The sequence below is a fragment of the Mesoplodon bidens genome, assembly GCF_964165515.1.
Source record: "Mesoplodon bidens genome assembly, chromosome: 7".
Classification (NCBI taxonomy): Eukaryota; Metazoa; Chordata; class Mammalia; order Artiodactyla; family Ziphiidae; genus Mesoplodon; species Mesoplodon bidens.
The window spans coordinates 5,220,926-5,244,241 of NC_138164.1; the positions used below are offsets into that span (position 1 = coordinate 5,220,926).

The 23,316-nt window shown below is 51.3% G+C and overlaps 1 protein-coding gene across 3 annotated transcripts in view; it reads right to left on the reverse strand.

The window, feature by feature from the left end:
- The window catches only part of FLI1 (Fli-1 proto-oncogene, ETS transcription factor), a 122,895-nt gene that overhangs the window by 39,892 nt on the left and 59,687 nt on the right, over window positions 1-23,316 (reverse strand). For 2 of the 3 annotated variants that reach the window (XM_081239890.1, XM_081239891.1), the window contains 2 exons: window positions 12,350-12,561; window positions 3,150-3,304 (listed from right to left, as the gene is read on the reverse strand). In XM_081239890.1, the coding sequence (XP_081096016.1) occupies window positions 3,150-3,304; window positions 12,350-12,561 (367 nt within the window). Of the gene's footprint in view, window positions 1-3,149; window positions 3,305-12,349; window positions 12,562-13,180; window positions 13,620-23,316 lie in introns of those variants that run through there. The other variant, XM_081239889.1, reaches the window with a different exon arrangement.

Sequence of the window (23,316 nt, forward strand, 5' to 3'; positions counted from 1 at the left end):
TCCACGGTAGGTAGAGCCCTTATATCTTATCATGTATCACCATGTCTTTCCTTGGCCCCCAACTATTAGAGAGTCCAATATGCAGTTAAATATGCTTATCATAGAAGAAAGCTACATGGGTCTTGCCCTCATGGAAGATCATCCACACGAAACACTAGGGCAGGAAAGCACGGAATTAAGCAGCAGATTTTTCTTGTGGCAGTTCGAGAACTCGTGGGCAGAAGGGGTCACTGTGAATTTGGAGTCATGGAAGGCTTCCTGGAGGAGGGGAGATTTGATGGTCCCCAACTTCTACTGGGCCTGTTTTATTGGACTGCTCATTTGGTAGGAATATCTGTGCTACCTCTCAACCACCTCACCTCTCAGTCTAAGGGTCTGTGAAGGCTCTTGGCAAAAATGGGAGCAGGTCTGAATGATTAGGAGGGGTTGTGGGGAAAGAAACAAGGTTTATACCAACCACCCAGAGCCCGGTAACTCATAACAGTCCAGATTTTGAAGGCCTCCTAGATGCCCGCTGCTCCACGTGTGCTATTTTTCACTCATCAAGAAAAGCCTGCAGAGTGGCTTTTCTCTTCGTTTTGCAGTTGGGAAGTGGCGTCTTGAAAGCTTAAGTCCCCAGCTCAACCTTCAGTCCCAGTCTGAGCTGGAATTCCACTCAAAATCCTCCCAGGACTGCACTTAGTTGAGGGTCCTCCACCCCAAGTCTCCTCTCCTCTCCCCTCTCACCATCCTGCCTTAGCTCCCCCGGGAGGTGCTCTGACATCACCCCAAAAAGCGGAGCTACTCGGGGCTTCATTGTACAAGTCTGTATCTCTCTCTCTCTCTGTCTCTCAGATAAATTTCTTGCTTTGTCTTACTCTTTTGCTTTCCAGGAACAATCAGGCACGGACCATTGGTAAATGGAAATAATTTTGCCCCATTTCAGAATTCTAAAGCAAAGTGTCCTGGGGGAACTTGGATTACGTAGCATATTATTATTATTTTTTTCATCAGCTTGCCTCTGCCTCTCCTAATTCCTCACTTTGAGTATCCAAGGCCTCAAATACAATTTTACACTGTAGATTTTATTTAGTTTATCATTTCCTCCATTGCTTTGGGCTCTGTCACAATATTATTTCTCTTCCTTTACAGCACACTGAATTATAAATCTTCCACTGTGGAGCATGCTAAACTCTTCCAAATATATTTCCTGGATGATTTAGTCCTAGTTTCTTCCCATCTGAACTTGGAAATGGTGATGAACTAGGGACCTCGTTTATACTTGTCTTAAAATCCCACCGTAAATTCAATTGGTCGTTCCACTGATGTTTTATTGCCTTGATTTGTGGACTTGCCCAGATGAGACTTTCTGTTATGTCCAGGAGGCTGACCAACATGTGCGAGGATAATGCTTAAAGATCCAGCCAGAGGTAAAACAATGAAGTGAATCCCTAGGTAGTGGATTCATGACACGAAGTGCTTTGAAAACCCTTTGATAGGAATTTATGCTATTTTCATTATTACTGCTGTGGTTACTTTGGCCCCCTAAGACTGCCATCTTGATACTCCTTTTGAAAGTATTTCAACACCACTTCAGAGTTGAAGGGTCAACCAAACAGTCTGGTCATTTCCCCCCCACCCCTTCCCTACCCCCGCCCAAAAGTGACTATGGAAATGAAATGGTGTCAACATTTGGTTCAGAGACAACCTCTGGCCTCCTAATTCTTCTGTCCTCAAGATTTCCTCCCCATGCTGGCTGCTGTTTAGAGGAGTAGTGTGGAGGTGGGAGGGTGGGGTTTGATTCCAAGTCAGCAAAGGCCTGGAGAGGTTCGGCTCCAATGGGGTGAGCCAGCTTTAGCTCAGCTTCATTTCTGCCTTCTTTCTATAATAAAGGAGAAGCCACCGTTTTCTTGCCTCTCACAAATGCACCTGAGCTACACATGCCTAGCTGGTGTTCCCGGGGAGGGGAGATCGGACGTTACAAGACAGAAGTAGCGTCACAGGGATGAGGCCATCTGCACAGCGCCTGGCACCGAGAGGCACTCAGTACACAGAGTTATTCTTCCCCTTCCTCTGTGAGGTCATGTGCTTGTGGAGAAAGGAAATAAACATGCTTTCTGAGCGGTTTTCAAGTCCTGCAGGGCACAGAAAAGTTCCCACTGGTCCACCCCTCTCCTGTCTCACCTGTTCCCACACCTCCCGCGCCTGCCACCTTGAGTTTGGCCCAGAATACAAGCATGTGGCTGTGTTCCTAGGAGACGGTGACACACAGCTTCCCATGGAAAAGAAATACAAAGAACCTAGGACGGAGCGGCCCGTTACAAAACCACACCTCCTAGACCGAGCCGCAGATTCCTTTGGATCACCTCAAAGAGACGTCTAATCCTTGGCTCTCAGACACAACTACATTTACACTTTTCCAAATGGAAGGGGTTGGCCTTCTGGGTAAACTGATTTGGGTAAGTCATTCACTTTACTTCAGATTCGTACACGCTGGCTCCTTCTACCCGGCATGGACTCTACACATGGTAGTTTTTCCTCCCTTTTCAACCAGGCAGCTGAGTTCACCAGCCGAGGCGGAGTGTCCAGCCAACGCACGGAAGGCTTGAACAATGATTTTATTTTCTGTAACCAAAAGCACCAATACTTAGGAAAAATCGCCTATTTTTACCTCATGACATAACTTGCTGCACACATGTTCAGGCTCTCCTTTTGTTAAATATAGTTATTTCTGTTTTGAAGCTGGAAGAGCTGCCTGTAATTTTGGAAAGGTAAGACCCTGCAGATGCCAGGAAGTGCATGCCTGGTGGACGGGACAGACCTCTGTAGCCACTCTTCTCCTTAAAGGCAAGGGTGGGCACATCTGGGTATCCCCAGGATTCCTTCTGGGTTCAGAAGGCCTCGTCCTGTGGAACCAGGCACCAAGGGTAGACTCTGTGATGTGACCTGTTTGAGGGCAGGGCTTCCAGAATCTGCGCTTCAGGGCTCTGGTGACATTTGGGAAACTGTCTTGGAGGGCAGCCAGGGAAGAAAGTGGGAGGTGCAGCTTTCCCAAGTAAGCATTTCCATAGAGAACAGGGTACCAGGTGAAGGTGTCGGTGCCCATTGGGACGACTAGCCCAGAAGACCGAGGACGCGGGTGGCAGCCAGCGAACTGGTTCCCAAAGTACCTGCGGGGACGATGACCCTCCTCTCGTTGGTGGTCATGTTGGGGGGAGGGGGGCCGTTCTTCTCGTCCATGTAGCTGTTGTAGCTCATGGCGTTGGACTCGCCTCCGCCCACTAGCTTGCCGCACTTGCTAACACTGCAGTCCACCGGAGACTCCCTGGAGTAACAAAAGACAAAGCCCAGAGGAAGTCATCAGTGTCACTGCCACCGCTGCCACCGGCACATCCGTGGAGCCGCTGCCCAGCCCCATTTGGTGGAATGACGAGGACGAGGACGCTGCTGACGCTGCTTTATTTCTATCCACGTGGCCACCAGAGTTTTCTCCAAATCCCAGCCCAATCCTATAATTACCGTACTTACACACTTTCTGGCAGCCCCTCGCTGCCCTCAGACTGGAGTCTGGGCCTCTGAGTTCGGCGCTGCTGCCCACCCCCCACCCCGCTCTGCCTGTAGCTGACACTTTTAGCCTTGTCGCCAGGCGACCGACGGTCCCGAGGCGCGTGCACTAGACCTCGCTCCCAGACAGGACTTTCCCCGCGCCCAGAGCACCCTGTTTCTGCCATGGCTCTAGGACTTGTCACATCATGTGATGCTTAGCCTGGCAGGTGCCCTTCCCCTGGCTGGATTGGGAGGTTCCTGATGGTGCCATGACTTTTTTTTTTAGTTTTTTTTAATTGTGGTAAAAGTCTCATAAAACATACTATTTTACCCATATTCAACTGTACAGTTCAGTGGCACTAAGTACATTCACATGGCTGTGCAGCTCTCACCATCATCCATGTCCCGAATTCTTCACCTTCCCAAACTGAAACCCTGCCCCCAGCAAACACTGCCTCCCCATTCCCCTGCCCCGCCCCCCATCCCCCGGCCCCTGGCAGCCACCAGTGTACTTTCTGACTTTATGAATTTTGACTATTCTAGGCACCCCGTATAAGTGGGTTTTAGGCAAATACACCTTTTTAAACCCTCTCTATAGTGCCTTACACAGGGGGTGAGCCATCACTGCTTTTGGAGTGAATTATTTCTGTTGCATGCATATAATTTTAACGTGTTTCACATACAATGTCCTATTTGAACTTCCCAATCACCCGCCAGGATAGGCATGGCAAGGGTTAATATCTCCTTTCTATGGTTAAGGAAACCAGAGAAGTACACAGCCAGGTTAGCCCCGATACTTTGCAGTGTGGGGGCAGAGGGTTTCAGCTCAGCGACGAGCATCTGTCTGGTGACTGAGCTGACATCTCACTTGTGGCCACCTGGTGCCCACAGCAGCCTGGCAGAACGCTCTGCCTATCCCGAGCCCAGGACCATGGAACTGCCCCCATCAGGCACGCCCAGGCGGCGCCATCCTACCCTGCCCTCGCTTCCGCTCAGCCCCTCCGGCAGCAGCAGGACTGAGGGAGATGACTAGAGGCCGAGGAAAGGCTGCAGCCCTGTCTGGAGCAGGGAGCATCAGTTCTGGCAACCTGGGAGACAGCCAGTCCTCGCAAGAGCTCCAAGCCAGGCTTTCAGACCCAGGAGTTCAGATAAGGTTCAAATTACAGCCGGCCAACTCCGGGCCGCAGAACCTCGCAGGGCTTTCCAGAGGCCTGGCCGCTGCCCTCCCTCACTCTGCTGTGGGCAGCAACAGACCATCCCGAGGCCTTAAGGACCAGGGTTGTGCCAGATCGACCCGCCCGTCCTGCAAAGGCCGAAGCCCCGCGGGCAGGAGAGCAGTCACTGAGCCAGGAGAAGGGAGTGACAGCCTGGGAGGGCGGGGACTCGGTAGGGTGGGGGAGGCCAGAGCACATTCAATAAAGAAAATTAAATGAATTTGTTTCTTAATCTGAAAGGAAAAAAGTATTGAAGATCACTTATCATAGCTGGGAGATAAATGCCCCACTGAGATATTAGAAGTCAGACGGTAATTTTTTCCTGATGTCTTACAGAGGGGAACATGGGCTGAAAATGAAAATAAGATGTATAACTTACACATGTTAGAATTTAAGGTTTTACTATTCGCCTACTGTTTTTCCAGGCAGAGAACCAAGAACCAGCCGTCAGAGCCCCAGATTGTTAAATGTTTAATGTCCCCATAGCAGTCTGAGAGAAGGCAGTAAGTAGCACATCGGGGCTTTGCACCAGAGTTTGGCCCTTTGGCTTCTGCTGGAGAAGGACTTGGCCTGAGATGAAGCAGTCCCAGAAAGACCCTGGTGCTGCGTCCGAGCGGAGTTCTTGCGGAGCTGGCGGGGTCTCCTTCACCCTCCTCAAGGCTAACCGCAAGTGGGCGCATGCGCACACAGGCGCATACGCTACCCATGCAGGCACATACGCTACCCATGCACGCACATGCAGGCGCATGCACGCATGCACGCACATGCAGGCACATGCACACATGCATGCATGCACATACACGTACACACACTACCACGGCCTGGCAGCCTTTCCCAGCATATCTGTGCATGGTGAAACAACCCAAGTGCAGCAGAAGTTTGGAGGATTAAGTTGGCCTTTAACCAAGAGAGCAACGTTTTCATTGGCTGGGGACGCAGTGCAGAGGGTGAGGTTGCCAGAGCACACACTTCCCTTGGCGGGGGCCAGAGAACTTTCTGCGAGGGGGCGGTGTTGGGTGGGGGCGGGCATGGCGGAAGGGGATTTGCCCTCCGCGGGCTGCGCCCCACTTTGGGAACATCGGGGAGACAAGTGGTGAAAATTCTTTTCCACGTCAGCTGGGCCTCTGGAGATTTCTGTGCCCAAGACGGACCCCTTGCCATGCAGTGGTGAAAAGTCAGACCTCAGAAAGCATCACAGTGAAATGACCCCTTATGCCATAGGTGCCTGGGGCAGGGCCAGTCCCTGGGGCCAGGAGGAGAGAAAAATAAATTTGGAAAGAGGAATTGTTTGGTAAAAGCTGCCTAGTATGTCACCTGGTAAGGAGTCTGAGCACTGCGGTGAGAGCAGCACCTGCTTGGGGGGCGGGGGGGGCGTGGCCAGGCCAGATCCCCAGGGAGGCCATCTGAACAGGGTCAGGCCCGGGTTCTCCTGCTAGGGTGACCACGGGGGCCGGCCAGTAATGGGAACCTTCTCGTTTCCTATCGCAAAGAAGCGGCTATATTTCAGGGTCCAACCCTTCCCCCGCCCCGTGTTCGCACCTGCTCCCCAGCGGGGCAAGGTGATCTGCTTGCCCTCTCGCCTGTCTGGCTGCTTCTCCTCCGGGAACAAGGCCCTGTCCTTGGTCCCAGACCCTAAGATCTGCAAAGGGGCGCCCTAAGGGAGAAGCCCTGGCCACCACCCTGGACTCCGCCCTTGCGCAAGCTAGCTCTCCTCCAACCTTTGGGAGAGAAGGAGGGAAAGCCATGCCCTCACCACCCACCTGCTGCGCTCCCCTCCACGCTGGGGCTCTCGGCTCTGTGACTCTGCAGGCAGCACAGGCCTCACTCGGGGCCTCCCCAGCTACTGCGAGGCGGTGGGGTGGGGGGGTTAGTGGGGTACAGGTGAAGCACAGCATAAAGGCTGCTCTTTAATGAGGCAGCTGGCGCCCGTGAAAAGGCCCGATGAAAACAAGGGGGGGCACGCGTGGAGGGAGAGAGGTTTTGCCATTCAGCTTGCGCATACTGCTGCTGATTTGTATTGAGACCTGTACTTATAGCTAGCATGGGGTCAGGGCCCACAGGCAGCTGAGAGCACTGGGACAGGTGACAGGAGGGCCTGGGGCTGCCACAATAGAGCGGGGAGGAGGTGGTGGCTCTGAGAGTGTAACTCAGAGCATCTCCCGCTCAGCCGTGGCTCAGAAAGCCACACAGCGGAGGCCACAGCAAAGGCGTTGTGGACCCTCAATCTTGTCCTTTCTTTTCACCTCTGGACATAGACTCTTTACTCCTCTGGTTTTATTTGTGTGTGTTCAGGGAACATTGCTTTAAAAAGGCTACTACTGGTTTCCAGAAGTGCCTTGCAAACTGTCAAGTGATTTAAAACAAGATGAGAAATCTTGAGTATTTGGATAAAAGGAGATTTCAAAGACTTTGCCCAAAGATAACCTCTTCAGACTATGCAAACATCTTCTCTACCTTCCCTTTCAACTCAGAGCCACTTAATTCAGGGTATGTCATCCAGACCCACAGATCTGCAGCCCAGGTTTACTGTCAATGGATACGCAATATCCACACAGCTAACGTGAGGTCCCAAGGGCTACTGGAGCCCTGTGGTTGCGTTAGGACTATCAGGTGTGTCTTCCACATCATGTGTGTCTTCAACAACATGTGTACACTGTATGGAAATTAAGCAAATCTGTGCTGTCTTTAGGAGTTCCGTAGGAGCCATGCAGAGATGTGTGCATATGTCTTTTTTGTTTTTGAAAAGGAGATGCAATATGTTAAAAGCAAATTTCAAGACAAGAAATCACCTGTAGTAAAGCCATCACCCTAACTCATACGTAGTAGATGCTCATAGCTTCTCCAGAGCCCTGAGTACACCTCCCACCCAGCTTATGTGTGACATGCTTCGTATTGTGAGGTTCAGAATTTTACGAAGCATCTTGGAAGGGACTCTGCATTTGGAGGCAGAAGTGACAGGGTGTGTGAGGCTCGTCTTCCTGTTTGTAGTACTGAAGTCTGTAGCTGTCTAATAAGGGCATCCGGATCCTGCTGGCCAGTCTAGGGAGCGTCGGGGCAGACTAATGCTGAACTCTGGTCCAGCAGGTCAGGCAAGTGAGTCTTCACATTTCCCCTCTATAAGTTGATATATATTTTTTCCTTCATGGGATGTTATCCCCAAAACCCGTGGTTGGGACAGGATGAAGCGGAGAGTTAATTGCAGACCACAGCTTAGATCGAGATGCTGAAGTCTACATCCAGCACAGAGCCTATGTGCCACACTGTTTGAAGAGCAACTCATGCTAACAGATTCAACCACAAGGGGAAGGTACAAAGAGAGCGAACCTTCCTCAACGCGGGCAAGCTCGAATTTCTGCGAGCTCCTCAGACCACCGTCTCTCCACTGGCCCCTGTGACTTGCCGGCGGCATAGGAAGCAAGAAGGGTCTTGTAGCTTTAGGTGCACAGAATACCTCCTCCAGTGACACATGTATCTGTGGGGTCTCTGATAAGTATCAACTAACTCAGAATCCCAAGTGAACAAAGAACATGGAGAGAATTCACAGTGAATCACGGGACGGTCCAAAACATTCTAGCCCAGCACTGTCCAATCGAAGGGGCCACATATATAATTTAAAATTTTCTAGTAGCCACATTTTTAAAATAAAAAAACAAGGTAAAATGAATTTTAATAATATATTAAAATGTATTAATATATTAATTCAATACAGCCCAAAGATGATCCTTTCAATAACATCAATATAAAACATTAATGAGATATTTCACTTTTTTTCTACACTAAGTCTTCTAAAGCCAGTATGTTAAAATATATTTCAAGCACACGTCCGTTTTGCACAGGCCATAGTTCAGGTGCTCCAGAGCAACATGTGACCAGTGGCTACCGCCTCGAAAAGCACAGATTCAGTCTGTGAGCCCAAAGATCCCAAATTTTACACTCTGGTTTTTTCATCTGAAGTTAGGAATTATCTTTTGCATTAAAAGTACCATCATCAGTGTTCCTTGGAGGATAGAAGCACAGAGTGACAGGTGAGAGATTTAAATAGGCCGGCATCTGTTTCATCACGCTGTTTCTTTTTGAATTTTCAGATAATAGGATCTGATGTGGTTCCATCTTAAGAAAAGACATTTTTCTGAAAATCCTTGCCCCCTGCTGCCCACCAGTCCAGTTTCCATGTGAGCACTTAGAGGATATTTATGAGGTGCCAGTGACGGCTGCGCCTAGCCTGCCTGGCTCTGAGAGTCCACTGGATCTTCCTTGTTTCCCAGGAGGGGTGAGACTACATCAGTTTCTGAACCTACTCTGGTCAAGACAGGCAGATTAAAAGCAGGGGCTGCTTTGTGTAACCAGAGCCAGGTAGATAGCACGTCTGGTCCCTGGGGTCTTCACACAACTCGCCTCCAGCTGGCTTCTGGTGTGACCGGAGCCAGGGATGAGCTGGCAAGGGGGTTCTGAAAACTGATTTCCTTGGGGGACCCTCTTTGCCCAGGATTAGTATCTTGCAGTGCTTGAGGCTTCCCTGGCAGTAGGGGAGGGAGCAGTCAGCTCACAAATGCAGGCTCACCTGAGCACAGACACAGGCTGGTCTGAGGCGTTGCCAGCTCACTTGGGTCTCTGTCCCGGCTTGTACACGGATGACCTACATGACTATAGAGGAACATCTTCACCTTTGATTCGCGTTAGCCACGCGTTCATTCACATATTTAACAACCGTGTGTTGAACAGCCAACGATCATGTGCCAGGTGCTGCCCAGTAAACAAACGAAGCCCTGCCCACGCTTTAGTGAGGGGTGTGCCGAGAGCCGGGAAGGACCCAAGCAGGGTAAATACTGGCGGGTGCTGTTTTAAATCTAGTGGTCAGAGAAGGCCTCTGAGAAGGGGACATTCCAGCAGAGACGTAAAACAAGTGAAGGAGAGAGTCAGAAGACCAGATGGAGTAGGAATGTTCCGGAAAGAAGGAACACACCTGCTGGGAAGGAAGGAGCAGCTAGAGAGTCTTGTGTGGCCGGTGTAGATGGAAGGAGAGAGATGGAGGTGGAGGGTGTCAGAGGGATGCTGAAGGACTTTGGATTTTCATCATAAGCCATTAAAGGATTTTGAGCAAGAAAGTTAAATATTTTGAAAGGAGGACTCTGGCTGCTGTCTAAGGATGAGATTTCAGGAAGGCAAGAGGAAGTGGGAGGAAGAAGGATGCTCCCAGGTGGCCTCGAAGGAGAGGCGCTTGGATGGGGCAAGGGCAGCGGAGGGGAGCGGGGCTTGGATTCAGGCTACAACAGACCAAAGCCTGTCCAAGGGCGGATCTGGAGTGTCAGCAAGCATCGGGAGCGCCTGTGTTCAGGCCAGTTGGGAGGCCTTGCTGAACGGCCCTCCATGCTGCGGGGTGGGTGTCGGCAGACATGAGACGGTGGCGAAGGCACAGCACGCAGGCAGAGGGGGCGGAAAGGTGGGCCACGGGGCCAGCACTGCCTCCTCTGAACCCTTAGGGAAGTCATTTACCACCTTGAAGCCCACTTTGCCTCTGTATGTCGAGATGCAATTACAATATGGACCTCATGGGAGAGTGGTGAGGACCAAATGGTAACGTGGACAGATGTTTGACAAACCCCGTCCTCCCTGCCCTGGGGCCAGGTCATTACCCTCATTCTCTCTGTGGAGAGACACTCACTCACTGGAGGTGCTCCTGGCTCAGACCCCCTGAGCCTCCCTGATATCCTAGAGGCTGGGGAGGTGGCTGGGATCCCAACGGCTGGTTTGGGTTAGTGGGGTTGGAGTTTGTTGGGACCGGGTGTTTCCACAGGCAGGTCCGAGACCGGGGCCATCTGGGGGGCGCCTCCCCACCACCCGCGCACCCCTCCTGCTCTCTCTAGACTTGTTTCCTCTGTGACCTCATCTACCAGCACAGTTACAATTCCTTCACGATGATGCCCAAGCCTAAATTCCAAACCCCAGTAGTATCTGAGCTTCGGTTTCCAGGGCCTCATAGGTGTTTTTATCTGGATGTCCTACTGATTGCTTCCAACGTATCTGATGGGGAACGTTGACATCCCTACTCAAAGCACGTCCTCCTCCTACCCCCATGACTGCTGCTGGCACTGCCCTTCTTGGAAACATCCAAGCTTTGCCAATCTTTGATTCTTTCCTCTCACAAACCCCTCCCCCTAGTGCAATATTTATCCACCTAAGCCCCGTGAATTATCCCCCGGATATGTCCCTCACGTGTCTTTCCACTTTTATTTCCACAATCAGTGCCATCGCTCTAGTTCAGAACTATCTAATTTCCTACCTGGGATATTTCACTAACTTCTTTACTTATCTTTCTGACTCTCCCCTCCCCACTCTCTGTGTACAATGATCCTTAGCTTTCAAGTCACAGCTCTGATGATGTTCAGATGTCACGTCTATGTTTCAAGTGGGCGTCTGCATGTGGAATAAATTCCCTATTTTCTTAGCCTATCCATCAGGGCTCTATTTTTTTTTTTTTTTTTTTTTGTGGTACGCGGGCCTCTCACTGCTGTGGCCTCTCCCGTTGCAGAGCACAGGCTCCGGACGCACAGGCTCAGCGGCCATGGCTCACAGGCCCAGCCGCTCCGCGGCACGGGGGATCCTCCCGGACCTGGACACGAACTCGTGTCCCCTGCATCGGCAGGCAGACTCACAACCATTGCGCCACCAGGGAAGCCCCAGGGCTCTCTCTTAATTTCCATTTTTACCTCCCTGTGCTGTAGGCCCCTTGGCTTGCCTGACGTTTCATGAACGAGACAACCATTTTCTCTATTTTCGACCTTGGCTCATGACGGTCACTATTGGGATATCCAGCACCTTCCTAGTCCAGGGCCCTGTCCTGGGTCCTTTCTCCTACAGCATCGGTGTCAACCCTTGTAACAAGCCTATGGAAGAGTAAATGCTCCAGCCGTGCAGAAAGGAGACTGCTGGTGCTCAGAGGGACCCGTAACTGACCCTCGTTCAGAGGCAGGACTGGACCCTGGGCCACCCGTCCCCCAGCTGTGCTCTCCCTCGTCGCTGGGATTTTCTTCTCCTCGGTCCTCCCCTGTCCGTCTCTACCTGCAAAGTCTTCCCAGCCCCGGGCGGCACTAACTCCCAACACACTTTCCAAGTGTGACATGTCCTCCCTCGTACAGGGAGCCCTCAGGTGTGTTCACCCTCATCATCATCCTGGACTTTTCTCCAAGAATGGTTTGGTCATCTTTGCTCTGGTGAGACTCACCCAGAGAGGCCAAGTACCTGGAACAAGACACGGAAGAGTATCTTATTGCTTCATTATCCCTAAGAGGGGCTGCATCCGGGCCTGACGTAACGTAGATGCTCCAAAAGTGCCTGTTAGTGCTGTGGGTCTGAGGGCTGCCTCGGAGCCCAGAGAGCAGGGGGGCTTCCGGCCGTGCTCTGCCCCAGACCTCCAGTAACCCTCTCACCCCAGCTCTCTGGGGACTGGCTCGGGCTCCCCGGCCCAGCACCAGAGCCCCAACTGCTGCAGACACCCCTCGGTGCCAGATCTGCTGACTCAGCCCCAGAGGAGCGAGCCGGGGGGTGGGGGTGGAGGGGGCCCAGCCTCCCCCGGCCCCCGACCCTGGGCAGCACAGGCCTGGTGGGCTTACCTGGACCCATTCATGTGGTCGTACTCCCGCTTGACACTGACCCTCACGGGCTGATTCATCCACTCCTGCTGCGGGGGGAGGGGGTTGATCTTGTGGGGCTGGCCGTAGTCGGGACTCCCGGAGGCGGTCATGTCGGCCTTGGGGAGATGGGCCGCCGGTCCGTAGGTGGAGTCGAAGAGGGACTGGTCGTCGCTCACCACCGACAGAGCCTCCTGGAGGGCAGAGGGGAGACAGAAGCCCGGTGTCACTCTCCAGCCAGAACCACTCCCCACCTACCCTCCCTGGGAACCGGTGGGCTGGCCCAGCGCTGCCCAGCTGCGCAAGCTTGATGGGTTCTCTGCAGGTTACCCTGCGTGACGAGGTAGGCTGGGGAGTGGAGCGGGGATGCAGACCCCCGGGAGTGTGTCCACCTGTTGGGTCTATAGGCTGGACCCCCAGAAAGGAGTGTGGGGCGCGGGAGGCCAGGAAGAATGGTTACACAGAGCACATACGTGGGTTGGGGTGGTGCTTGAACCCCGGGCTCTCTCGGGATAAACAGAAGTGCCCCTTACTAGCTGGGGAAGCAGTCAAGCTACAGGGCATAGGAGTGGAGACATTTCTTTTACAGGTGAGGCCAGTGAGACCCACCCGAAGAGGTTAAGTATGTGGCTCAAGGTCACACCAGGGAAGAAGGGTGAGGCGCAGGGTTGTGGTCCCCTCCAGTTTCAGTTCCCTTCTCTGCAAACAGGAATAAGAATAGCTTTTTCAGAGTTGATAGGTGATTGAATGAGAAGACCTAGGTACAGGTGTCTAGCGCTTAGAGGCGCTCTAGGATGTGCTGGGGCATCTTACACATCTGAGATGCAGATGGGAGGCTGCCTGCCTCCCCGGGACACAGGGCTCCATCATCCTTTCCTGCCTGATTCTTTCAGATGACAGTTTCCAGTCCTAAATGTGAGGATTCAACCTGCCCAGGAAAGAGGGCGGAATCCCAGCTACGTGGATGGAGGGGCCAGGGCTGACCTTCCCATGCCTACCGTCCCATCACCTGCCGGGACAGGTGGAGACGGCGGACAAAGAAAGGCGGCAGCATTGCGCTTTCCGGAGGTCTACCAACCAAAGCAGGGTAATGAGATTCTCTCATCATCCAGCTCACGGCAGATCACAGCGACCCAGGTCGTGGACTGGGGTGTGATGGTCACTAGATCACACAATTCCACCAAATTAAGTTGACCACGTTTCAGAAAATGTAGTAATTCACCATCTAGAATTAATTATAATCAATATAATCTAACTATAATTACACAATCTGTAATCATGGAGAGGTGATGTCATATTACAGGAGAAATGTCTAGCACAGTCTCTGGCGCATAGTGACACCCAGTAAAGTTAGCTTTGATGGTTATTAGCTTCAAGTAAAGATTCTTTTAGGCCACCTGCTATGGTCTGAGTTGTTCCCTTAAAATTCATATGTTGAAGCCCTAACCCCAGTTCCTCAGAATCGGACTGTATTTTGAGATAAGATTTTTAAAGAGATGCTTACGTCGAAATGAGGCCTTTTGGGTGGGTCCTAATCCAACATGACTGATGTCCTTATAAGAGGAGGATATTTGGAAACATCAAGAGACACCGGGGGTGGCGGGCACAGAGGGACACCCATGTGGGGAAGCAGCAAGAGGGCAGCTTCTCTGCAAGCCAAGAAGAGGCCTCAGGACCCGCCACACCCCATTTTGGATTTCCGGCTTTCAGAGCTGTGAGAAAACACATTTCTGTTGCCTGAGCCACACAGTCGGTGGTATTTTGCTAGGGCAGCCCTACTATGGCACCTTTACTTTAGCCCCCGGTCCCATACCTATAAAATTACAATCTGCTCTACCAGCTAAGTGTTGCCCTTTCTCCCATGGCTGTTCTCAACCCCAGCAGGAGGACAGCCATACTTCAAAGGAAGTGGCTCTTCTGCGGCTGTTTCCGGCTGGGATCAGGAAAGAATAACTGGAACATAGTCCGGGAAGACTGCTCCTACCCCAGAAGGCTTTGCAGAGTATAAACATGGCCGGAGACGGCAGTTTCAAAGCTGAGCTGCCTCCACAGTATGGAAAGGACAGGGTGGGTTCCTTGATTCAGACCTAAAATCTACCGGGATCCTTCACTTTCCACCTGCTGTCCTGTGTCATACTCAGAGGAAGGTTGTGCTTCTTTGAACCATTTGTCTATTGCTTATGATATCCATTGTCCATTTCAATTAGGGATCCGCGCTGGCTCCACACCCCAAACCAGGGATCTGAACTGTCATCCAGGCACACAGTGGTTGCAAGTTGAAAAGTGTGACACTGTCATCTTCCAGAGGCCTGAATCTGAGCCCATGAACTTCCTGGGGTTCTATACTAGGAGCAGAGATGCATTACCAACCAGGACCCATAATGCCCTTTTGGTGATGGATGAACAGTCACCAGTTCTGCTACAAAAACAGACTCCACCTAAGGAATCAGGTATCGTCTTCCGCCGTGGAGAGCGGCTTACATGCTTGCCTGATCATGCACAAATCTTGGCGTTTCCAATTAAAGTATTTCTTCCATCTCCTTTCCTCTGGGTTGGGGGAGAGGATGATGGAATAACGGAGGCCAGGGGGCCTGGGAGGCAGGACCGGGGATAGTGGTCCTCGGGCAAAGATCCTTATACCATCTTTACCCCCAGAGATGGCAGGTCAGGGAGCAGGGAAGCAGGGTAGTCAAGTCAGAGGGAGCAAGCAGATGGCAAAACCAGGGTTCACAGCAAAGAGGTTGCAACAGAGGCCAGATTAGACCAAGCTGGGATTTCTGGAGGCTGACCAAGGAGAGACTTCTTAAGCAGATGAGAAAAAATACTTTACAGAACAAAGTTTAGTGTGGTAAATGGTACAAAACTGGTTTGAACTCATTTTGGGAAAAAGTTTCCTTCAGTGCACAATCAAAGGAAACTCCAGTCAAGGGGCCACGTCACAGGAGGAGAGGACCCCGGTTTATTCCAGAACGCCTCTCCTTCCCCTTTCTGTCCAGTCCTGTCCTCGGCTCCCTCTGCTGTGTTTTTCAGACTCTTTCCTCCGTGAGCCAGCACCCAGTCCCTCACCCAGCCCACCCTGCACATTCCCCTGCCAGATCCAGCTCCCTTGAAAGCGGTAAATACCGTCATCTGCCACAACCCCGGCTCACATCCCTCCGAGAGCACCCTCTGTTTCATCCATCGCAAATCTATTCTCATCTGCCTGTCTTCCAAGAACTCAGCTTCGCCCCGGTGGCCCACCATCCACGTTCCCCATTCACAACGTCCAGGCTGCACCTCCTGCCCCAGGCTCGCTGTTTCCACTGTTCCACTAAATGGGCCTTCAAGTGCCCTCCTGTGTCTTAGACTTTGTAAGTCCCTGCGCTGGGAGCATCCTTTCTTTGCCCCCTGCTCCGGACACACGTCCAATTCTTCCCATTTTGTAGGTAAATGAAATCTTCCTTGCTCCATGAAAGCTTCCCTGATAATAATGCCCTGTGACTCATTTGAACTTTGAAAGGTCAAGTGAGACTACTGCTTGGGTAAACATACATACACACACACACACACACACGCACACTTTTCTGTTTGCAGCCATTGATAGGGAAAAGGCTTTTTAAAAAAATTTCATCACATGGTGGAGAAAAGAATTGGTGGCTGGGAGAAGCTGGGGAGAGAGAAGATGCAAGAGAACGAACGGTTCCTTGTCTGGCCTCCTGGACTGGATCAGAAAACCTAACACGAGCAGGAGAGGGAGATGAGGACCATTAAGTGGGAATCATAGATTTGGGGAGACCAGGCTCCAAACAAGCTGCTTTGGGATCCTGGTGAAGCCTAAGAGCTGGGGAGAAGATTCACACTGGCTCTGAAAGGACAACAGCGTTTTGCCATTCAAGGCTGGAGCTTTGGGGGTGTCCTGAGACCAAGCCCACAGCATGTTCCCAATGGGCAGTGGCGAGCCTTTTCCAAGCTGCTTTTGGGGCAGCGACGCATTGCAGGAAGACGGGCGTGGGGAAGGAAGAGGCCGACAGGAGCACGGCGTGAGGTGAGTGTGGCCATTGTACTTGTATGACAGAGTCTTGTCCCCACTGGGGGTCCCGGAAGTCCCTGGGGGTGATTTGATGGGGGCGTCGGCACCAAGGAGCTGCTTTGCCCAGCTGAGGAGCTCTTGAGCTGGCAGTCGGATCAACAACATGCCTGTAGCTTGTTACACACTTGTGGCTCTAGTTATTTTCCCTATATCTTAGAAGCTGTTTCCTTTTACTTAAATTCTTAAAACTTATAAAAGTTTCAACATGAAACTATTACTTGTCCTTAAAACTCTTTATAGGAATGAGTACACAGTTGGGGTTCAAGACCTTTATACTGAGGCAGGGTTGCTGAGTGTTTGCCTCCAGGCTGAAGACAGAGAGAACATCAGCATAAAAGTTCACACACTGTTCTCAGGGTGGCTGGGTTCCTTCACTTCTCCTTTTGACTTTGGACCTGCACTGATCCCTTCATTCAGAGGAAGTCAAATGATCCTTTAAAGACTTGCTGAGTCCGGGTTGCTGTAGGGCACATGGCAGGGAAACTGACTTCAGTGGGAAGGACAGAGGGCGTGGCCCTAATCCCGTGTGGTGCTCAGTCTGGGGTCTCTCTCGGCCCTTGTCGCTGTCCCTGTGAAGTCAGCCCTGACTTGCTTAGTAACTGGATTCTGCGAAGCACATCCCTTTGCTCTGCTGAGTGCTGGGAAGGAAAGGCCTGTCACTTAGGATGCTCTGGTCCCTCAGTCACTGAGACCTAGACCCAGAGGGAGGCACAGGGCCCCTTGACTCCAAGCAGGGAAGCGGTCCAGCCCATCACTATCCCACTTGACCCGTTCACCAGAGCACTCAGGCAAGGGCAACTACTTGGAACGGCAGCTTGACTTCCGACCTAAGGGGATAGTCATACTGGCCGTAGAAATGCTGACCAAACTGTGTCAGCTTTCCTTCCCAGGATGCCCTGCTGGCCCAGGGAGCCAGCAGATGGACACGGCCAGTGGGCACTCGTCTTGGTGCTTCTTATCCAATTTGTGTTAAGGTGCCTTTAACACATCACTTATAATACACCCCTGTTACCATTATAGAAAACAGATCAAAGTAGCAGACGATTATCATAGCATTTATTAAGTGCAAATCAAGTTTCCCTGAGCGATCTAATTTAATCCTCCCTGCAATTCTACAAGGGATGTCCTGTTATCACCTCTATTTTTCAGATAAGGAAATGGATATTCAGAGAAGTGAACTCACTAGCTCAGGTGACGTAGCAAGTGAGTGTGACTTGGGATTCAAATTCAGATCTGCTGTCTGGGCACTTGATGTTTGTTGAGATGTACATGGAGCACAATCTTTGGAGTCAGAAAGATCTGAGTTCCAGTCCAAGTCCCATCAGTTACTCATCAATGCACCACCCAGTGCAGTTTATTTATACTTTACAAACTTCATTTCCTCATCTGTAGAATGGTGATAATAACAGTACCTAATCTGGCAGATTTTGAATAAATACAAAATGAGGTAAGTGAACTCCCTAAATCAAGAGCCTAAAGTTCTTAGGGCACAGCAAATACTAAAACAAACAAACAAACAAAAAGTTTTTTTTAAAAGAAGCACAATGCTGAGAGATGCCTTGGGACCCTTTGGGTTGGAGATGGGGGCAGGGGGACGGGAGACAGAAAAAGCCTGAGAGATTCCTCCTTCTCAACTGTGTTGGTTACTTAAAAGTAACCAAGGTTGCCCAGGGTTCAAAATGAGCGGGTTTGAAGATAATAGTTGGATTTGAAATGCAGATTCCATGGGCTTCTAGAGAAGAGAACCTACTTCCTAATCTATGTTTCTCCTTCTCCTTGCAAACCATCAGATTGTTCCATTGCAGCTTCAGCCCTCTCTTTCTAGCTTCTGAATTCAGGCCTCTAGGAGGCACAGATAAGGCACTGAAATAATCCTGCAAACGAGGGGAGGAGGTGGCCAGGCCCACTCCTCCCGCTGTTCCTACATCAGGCATGTGGTAAATATCAGAAGAATGCCACGTGCATAACTGTGAATTCACTAATAAATAAACTTCCCTTATTTTGGAATTTGCCATATATCCTTTTTTTCCCCTCTCTTTTCCTTTTTTTTTTTAAATACCAGCAGATGTGTCTTCCACCATTTGTTTCCCTCAGATTAAGCAAAGGATATTTTCCACGCTCACATTAGTTGAGTGATGGGGGATGTGGTCAGAGCATGGCCACATGATGGCCTGGCTGACATCAGTGGTGAGCCAACAACTGCATCTCCAAAGACCTTAGCAGAGATGCAGGCAGAGAGGGAACATGCTGGAGAGGGAGCCGTGAGGATCTCCCCATTCTCTGCAGGAGTGCGTGGAAGAAACGTCTGCCGTCGTCCACGTGTGGGAAGGGCACACATGGCCACGGTGATGGGCCAAATGGAGTCAGAGAAGGAAGAGACCCGATTTCCCCCACCCTTTCCTGAGTCTTACAATTAGGCTGAGTATTTATTTCTAGCACAGGGAATGACCCAAAAGATGGGCCTGAGAAGAACGGACCCTACGTTGTTTCCTTACCCTCCTCTCCCCTGTCCTGCCCCGAAACTTGTAAGGACAGCTTTCTGTGGCTCAGGAACTCTGCTGGAGCAAGTGAAAAAGATGTCAAAAGCGACCAGGTTGAGTTCCCTGCCTCTGCCCCTGCTCAGTGGGTCCACGACTCCCAGACCAGGCCTCTGGAAAGCTAATCCCTGGGTCACCGCAGGGAGCCCACGAGCTGTGGCTTTTTATTACATTCTTTACATAATGACGTGAAGTCCCTTCTCCTGGCAGCCAGAGAGCATACAAAATGCAGACAGGATTCTAGGGAGCAAAGCCCTCTGTCTTCTCTGTTTTGGGAAACCAGCAGGCTCTGCAGCAGAGAGAGAGAGAGAGAGAGAGAGAGAGAGAGAGAGAGAGAGAGTGTGTGTGTGTGTGTGCGCGCGCGCGCGTGTGTGTGTGTGCGCGCTGGGGGGTTGGTCAGCACATTCTCATCTGAAGTGTCAGGAGAGGTGGCTCCTGTGAGTTTGCTCAAACCTTTGGCCTCTCCCTCCCTTCTAATTGCCAGCCCTGTGCCCAAATTTTGCCCGTTATTTCCATCCCACAGAGGGCAGGTGCCCAAGGGAAGAGGAGGTAAATGTTCTGCAAAGTTGGATAAGGAAGAAGGTGGAAACATTGATCAGTCACCCAACTTTAACTGAAAGCTCTTCTGCGCAGAGCAGCGCAGGTACCCTGCTCAGGTCGGGAAGGTTGCCTTAGCCCCAAAACAGCCACATCAGTATTTCCAATCTTTGCCACTCCCCACCAAGAGGCTGCATCTATTTCCCTCCCCTTGAAACCAGAGGTGACTTTATGACGCAAGGGGAAGGTGGCAGAAGTGGCCTTGTAGGACTTCCAAGGCCAGGTGATAGATGCATCACGACTTCCACCTGCTTCTCGTTCTCTCTTGGGCCTCTAGCCCTTGGAAACCAGCCACCATCCTGTGAGGAAGCCCAAACCAGCCCGAGCAGAGAAACTACACGCAGAGGCCCACACACAGAGCAACTGAGGCCACCAGCCACCAGCCACCATCAGCCTCCAGGCTTGGGAGTGAGGAACCCTCAACGAAGGTTGACAGAACTCATAAGCATAATAATTGTTTTGTGCCACTAGATTTGGGGGTGATTTCTCATGTAGCAACTGGAGCACCTCCTATCACTTTAATCAGCAACAAGAGATCCATCTTCAAAGGAGGTAGAGGAGGATTGTGTGAGTAACCTTCTCACTATGGTTACTGGCAGGGCCTGGCAGCAGTCAGCACCAGGACAGACTCCGTGGGGAAGCGGAGGCCCAAAGCCTAACCTCTCCAGGTTCGTACAGTGAGCGAGGGTCAGACTCAGCCATAAGGCCTGACTCCTCTGATAACCATGTAGGGGACTTACCCCAGACAAACAACAGTGAGAAAACAAACAAACAACAAGCAGGGACCCCTTTTTAAAATTAGAAAGAACAAACAGAACAAGTATAATGTGATAACATGAAGCTTTCAAGGAACTTTACAACCATCACCTCATGTATCCTTTTAGGATGTGAGTTAGGATCCTCCTACTACTGTAAAGAAAACTGAACTAGTGACGCTCCAACCCGTAGCCTGACCGCAAAGCTTATACTCGTCCCCGCAAAGTGTTCCCAGTTTGCTAACTCTGTCTAATCCTATCCTGGGCTCTGCCGCACAGCCAAATTGGCCCTGGAAACTCAGAGTGTTAGGCTGATTTCTAACGTAGCTTATTGAAATTTCTAACCTCATCCCCGCCCCGCCCCACCCCCAGGCCTCCATCCCCACTCTTTGTCACTTAGATCTTCACTAACTGGGGAGGGGGTTTCTGCTGTGGCCGGTCCAGAGAAAGGCAGCCAGCCAAGTCCCTAGAAGATGGAATTGGAATCCTTTGCAGATGAAAGTACTTTATTTAATGGAGTTTAATAAATTAAGGGAATGAGTCTAAATGAGTTCAGAGGAGAGGGTCTTGGCGTTCCATAAAGATGGCCATGTAACAGAATCCAGAGCTGGAGGCCCCTGTTAATCACCGTCTCCCATTAGATGCTTCTCCACGTCTCCCATGGGTATTTACCTTTGCCTGTTGACATTGAGTTTTCACAGTCACTTTTTTGACCATAACCACATTTAAAGGGCATCTCTAAAGATCAAAGTTACATTCTCCTCCCACAGAGAATGATTTTACTGCTGAAAAGAAGAAAAGTGCTGAATGTGGATACTAACGGGAAGGCAGATAGAAGGTTAGTCTGAGCTCCAAGAAGGGAACATTTTACAGTGTGTTGTCCTTTCTGTTTCTTTACAATGGGGCTGACCACTCTTCAAGCTGCTTTCTCTCAAAGACAATGGGGAGTGTGAAAAGGCCAGCCATGATCTGTTGTGTATAACTTGTTACATTTGACACTCCGGGGACCAAGCCTCTCTCTAATAATAAGGAGTGACCTGACCGCAGAGGTGGACCCTGAGGTTCCCAAGGGACAGGGTGGCAAGAGGGTGGGATGTGAGGCCTCACTGTAGTTGGGAAGCTTAGATATTCTCTTCTGTGAAATCAAGCCCGTATTCTCCTGCCAGTTCTGATTGGCTGGAAGGGTTAAATAAAGCCCTGCCAGGTGCAAAGGGGTGACGATGAACAGAGAACTGTCAACCATCAGAACACACCCCCAGATGCCATGGGGAGAAGCAGGCAGGCAAGGCGGCCGTCCTGGACACTAGACCAGCCGTAGTTCCCAATGGATTTCACTGCTCATCCCTTGCACTGGGACTGTATTCTGCCTGGTTGCACAGCAGTGGCTGTACCAGTCATTAAAAATAAAGGATGCTTCCACACTGGTGGCTGAGTGCTGCTGCTCTGAGCCCCCTCCTGCCCTTCTCTGCCCTGGGATGATGATGACTAAAGTGCTGAAGATTGGCACCGCAGGTCCTCCGGGATCCTGCTCCAAGACGAGGAGTTGGTGCCCTGGTGCCCCTGTGGCACCACATGAGTGGTTATACATCAGAATGTTTTCCTTGCCCTGCTTTTCCGATTGCAGAAGTGGTGGCATGAGAGGATGGCTGAGGATCTGGATGGGCTGGGAGCCTCCTTGTCCCCCAGAGGATCCCTGAGCATGTCTGCTGCAGGAGGGGTCAAAGACAAAGGGTAAAAAGGAAGCAACCCACTTCTCCACTCTCTTCACTCCATAGGGTTCCGATGTAAAATCCGTTCCAATAAAAGGCACAGGCTGCCAGCTGGGTCAATGCGGGGCTTTACTGGCTGTGCAACTTTGGGCAAATTACCTAACCTTTTGGTTCCTGGCAAATTTTAAGCGTCTTCTACTGAACATTTATTGCTCTCTGACGATGATGAATGGCCGCACTGCCCTGATCACAGAGCGCTGAAAGCTTGGAAGAGCATCATGGTGGGGAGTGGCTGCAGTGCTTCCTCACAGAGTCTGAATTTCCCCCATCGTGGGCTGATGGGACGGGCCAGGGGATGGGATGCAGTTCCTGAGACTGCGGAGTGGGGGTGCTCTAAGAGTTTCCCCTGGGGCTTGGTCTTTATGGCTCTGGCCTGCTAGCTGGACCAAGACGAGCTCAGTCTGGTCTGTGGTGACAAGACAGTGACGAAGGGAAGAAGGGGGCGGAGGCAGTTCAGGTCTGAAACGATGGGCTCCCCCAGGGGAAGCAGACATTTGTCTACCAGTCTTGATGACGCCTTCTGACATCTTTTGCAAGCGTCTGGGAAGGGAGGAAATGTAGATGGCATGTACCCCTCCAACACGGGTCCTGGGAACTTTCCCATCCTTTGTCTCAAAGACCAGTTTTGCTGCTAGAAGCAGCCCAAAGAGAGGGACCGCGTCAATCTTAGTCACTGTCTGCATCCAGCAGCTTGCACAGTTCCTGGCACCTAGTAGGTGTGCAACAAATTTTTTTGACGGATAAGAACCCCAGAGCATGATGGGAAACACCGAGAGCCTCCCTCTCCCTCCAGCACCTCTGCCGCCAGCCAGACCTCCCGCTCATTCTCGGCCACAAGACATTAAGCCTTGCACCCAGGCTTGTCCATTTTTTTAACCCACCACACCCAGTGACCGTTTCTTGTTCAAATGTAAACACGAAGCCCCTGACTACTCCGCACCCACCCCCAAACAAGCACTCGAGGTCCTTTTCCTAGAAGCTGTGATCTTATCCGCCGATTTCCTCATGTGATGGTTTCCGTGGCAACGGGTGCCCTCATAATCACAGGAAGCCCGGCAGGAAACAAGCACGTAGGGGCCCTTCGATCTATTCTTCCAGCTACACCCAGGGAGCATCCTGGCAGGAGGGCGAAAGCAAAACCAGCCTCAAGAAGCAGGGTGTCCATATCTGTGAGCCCTGCTGGCCCTGGCCAGGGAGAGGGGAGAGTCCACTTCACCTTGAT